This window comes from Chelonoidis abingdonii, chromosome 1 (genome assembly GCF_003597395.2).
Source record: "Chelonoidis abingdonii isolate Lonesome George chromosome 1, CheloAbing_2.0, whole genome shotgun sequence".
Lineage (NCBI taxonomy): Eukaryota > Metazoa > Chordata > Testudines > Testudinidae > Chelonoidis > Chelonoidis abingdonii.
Window position 1 is genome coordinate 22,401,856 of NC_133769.1, and position 11,843 is coordinate 22,413,698.

The window sequence follows — 11,843 nt, forward strand, 5'->3', positions numbered from 1 at the left end:
TAGCTAGATTATATTTCTATCAGCAATTCATTGCTGGTGGAATTGACCTGTCATTCTTATGTCCACTACAAGGTCTCTGTTTAGGGGTTAATCTGGTATCTGCTAGCAGACTAGCTGAAAAGTGGTATCTGTGCACTCACTATGTACTAAAGAAACAGCTTCTACACTGGTCCCATGAAGTCTGGCATAAAAGGCCACAGTTGGGATGACTAAGAGTAAGGTGATCAGATAGCAACTGTGAAAAATTGGGAGTGGGGGTAATAGGTGTCTATCTAAGACAAAGACCCCGAATATCAGGACTGTCCCTATAAAATCAGGAAGTCTGGTCACCCTACCCAAGAGTGGGCTCACAGATCTCTCTTTATGTTGATCCAGTAGCCCTCATAACTGGTGTGGAACAGCAGCCACCAGAGAGTCCGTTTTGTGCATGTAGTTCGATTCTCAAGTTAATGAGCACTCCATCAAAACGGAGCCCAAATGCTTGGACATGTGTTAAAAATGCATGTTCACCTTCTAAAAACAAATGCCATTTCTGAAAAATCATGCCCTATGTGTATTTTTCTTTGTAATAATAAGGTCTCATTAAATAGAATGGTGTGTGGTTTTAATTTATAGAATAAAATAAACACTAGATTGTAAGTGAGCTCCTTTTGTACGTATGACCCTTCATATGTACCGTCATATTATCATAAATGTTTATTCAAATTAAGGGTATTCTCTTTATGCCTTCATTGTTTATCTTTGTACAGAAAACTCAAATTAAACAGAATAAAAGCAGTAACAGCACTACAGGAAAGCTGCTTGAGAAATAACATCTGCAATTCAAAAAGTAATTAAAAGGAACTCCCAGATTTTCATGAGAAGAAAAATAAAGCAGAAAATTTGGCACAATTTTTAATTATTACTGTGAGCTATCATAGATCATATTTTTAAAGCAGTTTAAAATATTATATAAGATCCATTATATCTACTCTTTGTTTTCTCTTTGCAGAGCTGCAGTATTCAATAATTTTGTGGATCTAATCAGACTGCCCATTTCTGGATGTACCATTCCAGAGAGGACCACCTGCAGTGTTTACGGATGGGGACACACAGGATGTAAGAGATTAGTTTTTAAAACCTAATGAAACAATATGTTGACAGCCAATTTAGTTTCCATTCCCACATATTATAGGCAGGGCTAGTAGCGCTACCTAATACTGAATTTCCCCAAAATGTCCCATTATAAGATCTTGTTTTCAATTGCTTATAACATTGCCAAACTTTAACTGTTTCAGATGAAATTTTCCTTGCTTGATGGCTTCGTCAAGCTGAATATTATTGGAAAATTAAGCTAAAACGGTTCAGCTGTTTCTGAGAATGAGGCTGGGGAAAAATTCATTGTTTTGTGTATGTTAAATTATGATGACATTTTCTTTGAGAAGCTGTAGCAGCCCCATACTTTGCTCAGGGATTTTAAATTTGGCAGGGAGGTGGTCTTTGTGTCAGAGATGCTCCTTTTGTCATCCCTGTGAAAATCTGCTCAATTTTGGCCAAGTTATAAACTTTTGAAAAATCGCAGTTAACACATGCTCAGTGGACATTGCTTAGAGTTTAACTGGTAAAGTCACTGAAGTCTCTGTCTGTAGTGCACATGCTCCAGCCTAGGACTGAGCAAGACTTTGCCTGCAATTGCAGGCCTGGGCTGCAGAGGGCCAGGGCTGGGCACTGGAACTGAGAGCAAATGCTCTCCTGTGCTCTCAGTGCTGCCCTGCTGGAGGACAAAGCTGCCTGACTGGAATGCAACAAGGTTGGGGGGAGTAGATTCTGAGAAGGAACCTAGGGGTGGTCAGACCAAGACCAGAGGCTGTTGGAGTGTGAGGAGGAAAATGAGACTCATGGTTTTCCGGGGCAAGACTGTCACTGGCTGGGCAAGGATATTAGGGGCTAGGAACCAATAGGTAGGGAACATGAGGTAGTGGTAGGGAGGGGAGACTGGTCTGACAAATGTCTGGTGTGTGTGTGAGAGAGAGAGAGAGAGAGAGAGAGACACACACACAACTGGGGTTGGCTGGGCAAAGAGACGTGGACTGGAATCCAGTGGGGATGGGGAACATCAGGAAGATGGATAGAGTCTTGGGATGTGTGTGACAAAGACAGATCAGATGAGGAGCCAGCAGGGAACTGGAATGGGCTGGGCAAGAAAACTGGGGGCAAAGAGTCTAGAGGGTTGTGTTGGGAACCAGGAATGGCTAGGCAAGGAGACTTGGACTGTAAGTGGGGGGAATCTAGAACAGGGACTAGAGATGGAGGTGCTAGGACTTGCTGGACAAAGAGGCTAGGACTGGGATGAGGAGCCAGTTTATTCCAAAATAGCTATTCTGATCAATTTCCCCATGTAGACATGTCCTTTCTTCTTGGATGTGGGGATAATGGTTACAGTGTGGGTTTGACAGCAGCATGTCCACAAAAGAGAAAGTGGAGAAAATCCACAGGGAAATGGAAGCTGTTTGTGGAGGAAAGAGATTTCAACACAGTGAAGTAATAAGGGAAAGCATTGTCAGCAAATATATATGTGTGTGTGTGTGTATATATATATATAAAAAAAAAAAAAATTCCCCTCTCACCCCTATGGGTGGTATGTGTCTTCCTCAACCTCGGGTCCTCTACCAGAGGCCTGGGAGTTTGAGGGTTCTGCGCAATATCTTAGCTGTTCCTAGCACTGCACCCTTCTGGACAGAGTAGTCTGATGTTGTTCCTGGGATCTGTTGGAGCCACTCACACCAGCTAGGAAGTCAGCGCCCGGAGCGTCCTACACCACTGGGACCACTTGTGGCCTTCACTTTCCACCCATCCTCTCTAGTTCCTCTTTCAGCCCGCTGTACTTCTCCAGCTTCTCATATTCCTTCTTCCTCGATGATTGCTGTCACTTGGCACTGCTATAATCTAATCACACCGCTGTCTTCTGGTCCTTTCTATTACCACGAATGTCTGGTGGTATTGGCCAGTACCTGCCTGTCCGTCTGGATCTGGAGTCCCACGAATCTGCCCTGCTATTCTCCACACAACCTTCTGTGGAATCTCCCATCTGGTCTGGGAGGGTCTAGCCATACGCTGTGCAGAGTTCTGTAACAAATGCCAGCCACTTGGTTGTGCCGTTCAGTGTAGGCGTTCCTGCCTGCATCTTACTCCTGCCACTATGTGTTGGACTGTCTCTGAGGCCTCTCTGCACAGTCTGCACCTTGGTCCTCTCGTTGGTAGACCCCAGCTCAAATGGATCTGGTGCCAAGTCTGTTTCAGGTGCTGCTATGATGCATGCCTCACATTGCTGTCTTTAGTCCACCTTTCCAGTCACTGGTAGGATTCCCCAATGTCAGGCACTCAGCTATCTACCGATGGTACATCCCATGCAGGGTCTTGCTTGCCATGGCACTCTTCTCATTTGGTTTCCTCCCATGTCTGTGCTGCCCAGGCATTCTCTCCAGCAGCTCATCTTTGGGGGCCTACTACTTATTATCCTGGATGTTCCGGTTTCGTCCAGGACAGTGGCTTTGACGCTCTATCAAGCCCCGCCGCCTTCTTTCCGTGTGGTATACAGTCTCTGGTGTTGGACTTGGGGTGGAAACCTCGTGCATTGGTGCGGAGCTTCCGGGTTTTCACATCGGCAGCCTCCATGTCCTCCTTTGGCAGCCTCACTAATACAGCAGGGTATCTGATGACCGACAGGGCGTATCCGTTGAGGTGTGGATCTTGTTCTTCCCACTGAGCTGGCTCTTCAGGACCTGTCTTATCCTTTGGTGTACTTATTTTGCGTTTCCTTGACTCCTCATCGTGGTTTCCATGTGACTGTGGACGCCACAAGGTACTTGTAAGCTGGTTTGTATGGTCTGCTATGTGGCCGCTGGTAGTTTCCACCCCATCAGTCTTTGACTAACCTTCCCTCTCTTCACGACCATCCGGCCACACTTTTCCGTCCGAATGACATCCGATATCCTCACTTAGATCCGCGTCGAGTGGTTAGCGAGTCGATGTCTCGTTCATTCTTAGCATACAGCTTTGATGTCACCATGTAGAGGAGGTGGCTGATGGAGTTCCACTCCTGAACCTACCCGTATCCAGTCCTTGTGATTATCTGGCTGAGGGGGTTAGCCTATCGAACAGCAGCGGGACAGTGCCCCACTCACCTTGGTATATGCCACACTTGATGGCCACTTGTGCAGCTGCTTGAGTTGACTCTAATGTTTGTTTCCTAGTCCCATTGAGTTTTGAGGAAGGCCCTTAGTGTCCTGTTGACTTTGATAATAGCCGCCAGACATTCACCAGATCCACGTGTGCGGCATTGAGTCATAGGCTTTCCTGTAGTCAATCCAGGCTGTGCTCAGAATTGGTCTGTCTGGCCTTGAGGGTTGGCGACTGCTCTATTGAGCATACTGCTTTGTTCCCAATGCCTTCTGAGCTGTGCTCATGTACTGGCCATAGTGTCCTGTAGGCTTGGCAGCTATGATGCCTGATAGGACTTTCCTGTGTCAGGAGGCAGGTTATTGGCGGGTTCTGTTCCCTTGCAGGGTTTTCTATGATCAGCACTGCTTCCTTGTGTAGCCAGTTTGGGGGGCCCCTGCTAGCTAGCGCTGATTCATCTGTGTCTGTAGTGTTCATAGCACTGTGTAGTTCTTTAGCCAGTAGGTGTGGATCATGTCTGGTCCAGGGCTGTCCAGCTCTTATGTTCTTGACCGCTGCTGGATGTCTCTCTTTACATGTGATGGTGACTGGTTTCTGTTCCGGAGGATTGCTGTGCTCTGTTCTCAGGATCCTGCAGCCACTTTGCACTGGTGGTGAGTCTTCTCTTTCTCCCAATGGTCTCCAGTACTGTTCAGTTTCTGCTGCTGGTGGCTCTGCTGTTATTGTGTTGTTGCACTGCAGTTGGGAGTACACCTTGGATGGTTCTTGGAGAACAGGGCATTTACTTTTTGGCCATCTGCTTCTCTAGATGATATCTCCTTATAGCTGGTAGCTAGTGCTGTGAGACCTTTGTTTAGCAGTCTCTACGGCTTCAGATGGGTTCAGTCCTTGATATTTAATTTAGTAGCCGAGTCATTCACTTACATCTACACCCTTCTGTGTTCCACCAGCTGAACTAACTTCTATTCCGAGTCGCCTTGATCTTAATCCTCACCTCCACTCTCTTCAGGGTGGTTACACTGTTTTCTTCTTGATCGTGTAGCCAGCATCTCCAGGATTACAGAGGCCCTGTGAGCATAACCATTCATTGGTTTGAGAGTATGTATGGTGGTAGTAGGATGTATCATGAGGGCTCTAGGTTGGCATCTTCTAACGATTTATCTTTGATGGTACTTCTCCACTGAGCCTTGGTAATCGGTCTTGAGGATTGACTGTAGCTAGTTTCTCCATGATCTTATGCCTCATATCAGCTGCTGTGCTCTGCAATGGAGGAGGTAGCAGTGAAGTTTCAACTTCAGGTGTGGGCTGCACATCCACTTTTTCTTCCAGGTCTTCTTGAGTCTGGGATGTAATGAGTTGGTCTAGCTCAAGCTGTGAGAGCAGCTTCCTCTTTACTATGTTGAAGCGTTGGGTAACTAGCTGTTTCTCAGTAAGTGTGGGTGTAGGTCTTTTGTCCATCCATAGTCCCCTCATTCGTTTCATATATCCCCTCTCATTAGGTCTACTGTTGTAGTAGCATTCCATCAATTCCAGGTTCTCTTGTCTCATCCATGAATGGTTTGTTCCAGTAGCCCACTTATCGTCAGATTGTCCTGGTTCCTCAACATCTGGCGCAGACCTTGTTAATCCGGGCGACGTCCGAGCCGGCATGACTTTCCTAGTTCGTGTCACTCTCATATTTGAGGTAGGCAGGTGAAGTATTAGGGGGTCTTTTGCCCAAGGACCCCTACTGGAAAGTTGGGTACCCACCAGGATTTGAACCCCGATCTCTCGTATCAAAGGACAGTCTCCCGTATCAAAGGGCGGCGCTCTTAACCAGTATGCTATCCAGTCACTATATATATTAGTCTAAGATAATAGTAGTTTTAACTATTACATTATTTCATAATAAAATAATATACATTTCATAGTAGATTTCTTCCAAGGATCTTGTACAATACTTTGTACATTTTAATGATTGTATTAGTCCTCACAAATATCCTTAGCAGGTAGAGAAGTTTTATTATGCCCATTTTACAACTGGGGAAATGGAGTCACAGTGTGATCAAAGGCAATATTATAGCTTCCCATTTGTCGTTGCTCAGAGAACAGGCAAGTGAGGCCCCCATGCTATACGCCATACCTAAAGCAGATTGCAACTCTACATGCACAGGGAGAGCAAGCTCTGTGGGCTGCTACTTCCCCTTCCTCAAACAGATGAGTGGAGTGTGAGCAGAGCCTTGGTTCTGCACTTCAACCCACACTGCGCTATCCAGAGTAGCTGAACAGTGAAGGGAGAGGAGGTAATTTGTGCTTGTAACTCTCAGGGCATATCTACACTGCAATTAGACACCGGTGGCTGGCCCGTACCAGCTGACTTGGGCTCACAGAACTTAAGCTGTGGGGCTGTTTAATAGTGGTGTAGATATTTAGGTTCAGGCTGCAGCCTAAGCTCTGGGACCCTCTCACCTTGCAGGGTCCCAGAGCCTAGGCTCCAGCCAAAGCCTTAACATCTATATTGCAATTAAACAGCCCATTAGGCCAAGCCCAAGTCAGCTGGCATGGACCAGTTTAGACATACTGTAAGTCATAGTTCCTTCCCTAGGTTGACCTGAGGGTGGCACAACTGCATATTGCCCTTTATTCAGGACAAGACAAAAAAGGTGAAATTCTGGCTCTTTTGCAGTCAATGACATAACTCCCATTGATTTTTGTGCAGTCAGAATTGCACCCACAGTCTCAATCTTACCCTCAGTGATTTTTTTCCCAAAGTCAGACAGCAAATCATTGGTTGATTAGGGAATAGAACCCAGAAATCCATAATCCAGTCTTGTACTCTTACAAGTACAACACAGATCTCCAGGTATTATAATCTGAAAATATTGCACACACTCCAGACACACTTTCTTACCTGTCTTTTAGCTGTAACAAATTAAGAAATCTAAAGCATGCATGTGTATTACTGGAGAGTTTGGGAGAACGTGCAGCTAACAAAGTGGCATATATCAGCATAAACGGTCTTTGTACTTAATGAAAATGAACACTAAAATGTAATGTAATTTGTGCACAATTGACTGTTGCTCTTGTTTTCAATGCTAGTGATTCAATTTGATGGCCTGCTCCAAGTTGCAAACCTATTTATTATGGGAAATGAGAAGTGCAACCAATATCTCAAAGGGAAGATTACTGTGAATGAGTCAGAAATCTGCGCTGGGGCTGAGGGCATTGGCACTGGACCGTGTGAGGTAAAATAGTATGGCTATACATAGAGTGCAAGAATCTACAAACATCTTCTCAGGGGTTGTTTTTCACTTTACCAGTAATACTTTGCTGGTGCTTGCCTAATTATTCTCTCTGCATTTAATTTGTAAGTGGAAAGAAAACATGGAAGCTATTTCCTTTCAATGCACATTGCAAACAAAGGTCTCTCTCTGGAAGACTCTTTTCTGCCACCCTGACTCGCATTGGATAGCAGCTTATTCTTAGTTCTTCTGAAATCAGTGGGACTATGACACTAATCCAGAAAAGCCCTCGAGCACATGCAAAGTTTACTAAGCATGGTTAAATCACATACTTTGGTGGACTGGGGTCTGTTTGTGGGGTACTATTCAGTGTGAATAAGGCAGCAACATCAGGCAGCCTGTGAGCAGCAGCAGCCATTTATCTGAATTGCCAGTATGGTTGCAATCAGTTTAGCTGCTTAGACAATTGAGGAGTTTCCCAAGAAATTAACAAAATAGGCCACTGCATTGTGATGTTGAAAGAGAGAGCTATGAACAGAGTTCCAACATTCTCAGGGTAGATGTCTCATAACCTATGCAACCACTACTGGGATTTAGAGTGTTCGCAGCTTTATCAAATTGATTGGATTCAGAATTTGGGGCTGTTTTAGTTGTTATATACACTGCTGGGATATATTGGCATTCATCCTTGATTGTGATGGGGATCTTACTGGAGAAAAAAGAGAGAACAGATGGTAGCTCTGTTTCTAGGTAGAAAAGAGGAGCTTTGGTGAGATACATTGGTATCCTTCAACTGCAGCCTGAGCCAAAGCTCGGTCAAGTCAGGGAGAGTCTTTTCACTGACTTCATTTGGGTTTGAATCAATCCCTTTGAGTGGGAATTGGTTAAGATGTAGAGGAAAAGGTACAAAATTCTCTTATTGTAGTGATGTATCATTTTTGGACTGACAGTCTGCCAGCTGAGATGATGGGTGGAGAAGGCAAGTCACTAGTAGGAGTACACATTTGGTTTAGATGGATACAAGGAACAGGGCTGGTGCAACCATTTAGGCAAATTAGGCGTCCGCCTAGGGTGCCTAGTGGTTGAGGGTGTCTAAAAGCCTGCTCAGGCGAGGAGGCAGAATGGAGGTGAGCTGGGGTGGGGGACGCGGGGAGGGCTGCCCGCAGTAATGAGGGGGGAGGACGCACAGGGGAACTGCTCCCCGCCTCAGATCACCTCCACTCTGCGTCCTCCGCTGAGCACACAGTCCTTGCTCTAAGTCTGTTCCAATCGGCACCACAAGGTTGGGAGGGGAGGAGAATTAGAACAGCGCCAGAGTGCTCAGCGGAGGAGAGCTGGGGCGGGCTCCCCAGGCAGGGTTAGCTGCCGCGGGGCGGGGGGGGAGTCTCCCTAGGCGGGGTTAGCTGCAGGGGCAGGGTCTCTCCAAGTGGGGTTAGCTGCCATGAGGGGCGGCTCCCAGGGTGGGGTTAGCTGCAGAGGGGGGGTAGCTGCTGCAGTGGGAGGGGGGGCTCCCTGGGCGGGGGGCTGGCGGGCTCCCCAAGTGGCAGGCTCAGTTAGCTGCCACGGGGAGTGGGGTTAGCAGGGGGCCGGGCGCAAAGTGGAAGTTTCGCCTAGGGCATGAAACTTCCTTGCACTGGCCCTGACAAGGAAGTTTTAAGTAGTTCAATATATGGACTTTTCCCTACCCAAGCACTGCACCAAAACTTGGGGGAGGCAGGTCCTGTTTAGGTAACGACATGATAATGTGACTCCTTAGTAGGATCATTTTGTTATAACAAAATTTTCCTCAAAATTAAACATTTTGTTCATTATCAGTTAGTTCTCGTGGGTGCTAAGATGTAAATGACGCTCCTGCATAGAAGTCCTCAGGAAATCCAGCTCTTCATTTTTTCCTGTAAGAAGAAATGGAGCGAATCAATATTAATTATGATTATAACCAGTGGATGGTTTCCCTCTTCCTGTGTTCCCCTTGGAGCAACCTCTGTCAGTATGGAACAAACAGAAAAATAGAGCTATCAGATTAAGGAAAATTGAGTCAGAATGGCAGGTGAAACCCGAGCAGACAATATTTCACCAGCAGGTTTGGGGATGCTATAATAGTACAGGCATTGTCTGTGAATTAGCCTGCAATCAGCAAGAGCTAAGAGAACCAGCTGTATTTTGAAGAGGTCAATCACTGTTAATTCTGAAGTGAGCTGGAGAGGATACAAGGATAGTTATCTTTTATGTTTAAGGCAGTACTTCAAGATCTGATGCGAACACTTCTTAGTGCCCAGTCCTGCAGTCCTTACTCGCTGGCGTCAGTGAATGTAGACTGCACGATTTTATAGTTTGTTAGCTAATCAAAACTTAAAGAATGTTAGTGCTAACTAAGGGCTTGTCTACACGGTGCATTAGTCAGCACCAGAGGGATATAAATTCTAGTTACACTAGCGTGTTGTGCACTGTGCTCTACGGACTCCGCAGAGGCACAGTAAAAGTTCTCTAACACATGCTAATGTGATACTGTTTACAATGGGCCTACATTAGCATGCAGTAGGGAACTTCTCTTATGTGCCAGCAGGGTCCACCTGGGCCAAGTAGTTTGTGACATGCTAGTGCATACATGTATGATGGGAATTTTGCATGTAGAGCTTGGATTGATGCATGTGTGAATCATCCATTAAAAATAATGAGTTATGCATGTTCATTGAGGAGAGAAGAGGTACTTTCCTTTTTATAGCTGTGGCTAATTCATTTCTGAATCATTCTTGGTGATGGCCTTTGCCATCTGTGCAAACACATGCAGCTCTATGCACCCAGGGGCCTTGCTGCCCAACATGTGACAGAGGGATAGCACTGCTGGCTCTCTCAGAACCCTTCTTTCAAAAGCCTAGCATTGCACCAGAGATTTTCCAACCATCTGTCCTGTTTGCCGTCTGGCTTTTATGTACGTATTTTGCACTTGCCAGGTAGCTGAGGGAAGGAAGCAGTATTGTTGGTATGTAGAAGTTTGGAGGAATTACAGTCAGAGGTGAAGAGGTATCTGGATGGAGCCTCTCTTGTGTGGCTCTTTGCATAGAGGTCTGACAAAACCTAGGGCCAACCCTGCTGTTTGTTGATATAGGCCCTGTTTATGATGCTCTGCATAAATGAAGATATCTCATTACTCCATGGATAGTCTTACTGAAGGTTCCTAGAGTAGGGTGCTACCCAAGTGGGAACTGTGTCTTTTAGCTGTTCACAAATTAATGTTCTTTATTTCTCTTTTCTTAGAGGGATTATGGTGGCCCCTTGGTCTGTGAACAAAACAGGATGAAAATAATAGTGGGTGTTATCGTTCCTGGCCGCGGATGTGCCATTCCAAATCGTCCTGGGATTTTTGTCAGAGTGGCATATTACTCCAAGTGGATACGCAAAATCTTGTTGACGTACAAATCTGAGTTATAGCTGAATATTTCCCACAAAAGCACCAATTCCATACACATGAAGATTTCAGAGAGCATGAAATTAATGTGTAATGTAAAGATCCATGATTTTTTAAAAAACTACTTGATAGTCAAGTTTCTTGATCTTCTATTGATATTTATGGGTGTTTTCTAAAGATTTTGTCTATCAGTGTTTTATAGATGTTGAAGTGAGCTACGGTATATGCAAGTATGGTGACATATCTCCTGAAGATACTTGAATGGATAAAAAAAATTGCAAAGATACTATTGCTGAATGCAGAAGTGTTTTGTGGAAATAGCTCATGTAGCTTCTTTAGGCTGCTTCTCCAGATCAGCTTGTACATGAGAAACAAAGAAAGCCTTTTTTTCTTTACCACCCCTTACTCTTGCTACGTACCATATACTGCTCTCTGTTTGTGGCAAAAATTCTATTGAGAGTTGTGTGCATTGATCAAGAACAGCATATATGGACCTAATTCTCTTCCCCCATATGCAGAATTTAAATATGTTAAATGCCAAACTTAAAATATAATCTCTTTATTTGCTCATTTCATTGTGGGCCCAATTCTGCAAGCCCTCCATGAGAAGAGCTCTCATTGAAGTCAATGGGAACTCCTTTTACATAGGATTTATAGGATCTGGCTCTGTTCTTGCTGTCCTAAGGGATATTACACTATATCCTATGGTTGAGGGATGAGACAGAGAAACAGGTTGATTAGCAAGTTATCAGTCTTTTTTGAATTGTCCCAGGGTACATCTCTCTGCGGCTGGAGATGTAATTCACTGCTCAGGTAGATGTAGACAAACCTATACGTGCTAGATTTGATTGAGCTAGCAAGTTAAAAATAGTAGCTGTTGGTGCTAGCAATGGCATGGACTAGCATCCTGAATACTTATCTAGAGTCACTGATGGGATTGCAGTCAGGCGACTAGCCCATGCAGCTGCCCGTGTTTCTGTGGCTACATAGCTATTTTTAGTGGGCTAGCTCAATCAAAGCTGGAAACTACACCTCCAGCTGCAGTCAGGGCCGGCGCT

General features: G+C 45.1%; 1 protein-coding gene across 1 annotated transcript in view; it reads left to right on the plus strand.

The window, feature by feature from the left end:
• Nucleotides 1–11,106, plus strand: part of HGF (hepatocyte growth factor) — a 70,069-nt gene extending 58,963 nt beyond the window's left edge. Inside the window, exons 16-18 of the mRNA XM_032799662.2 lie at nt 992–1,098; nt 7,237–7,382; nt 10,635–11,106. Coding sequence (XP_032655553.1) covers nt 992–1,098; nt 7,237–7,382; nt 10,635–10,808 — 427 coding nt within the window. The 3' untranslated portion in view covers nt 10,809–11,106. The remainder of the gene's footprint in view (nt 1–991; nt 1,099–7,236; nt 7,383–10,634) is intronic.
• The last annotated feature ends 737 nt before the right edge of the window (nt 11,107–11,843 follow it).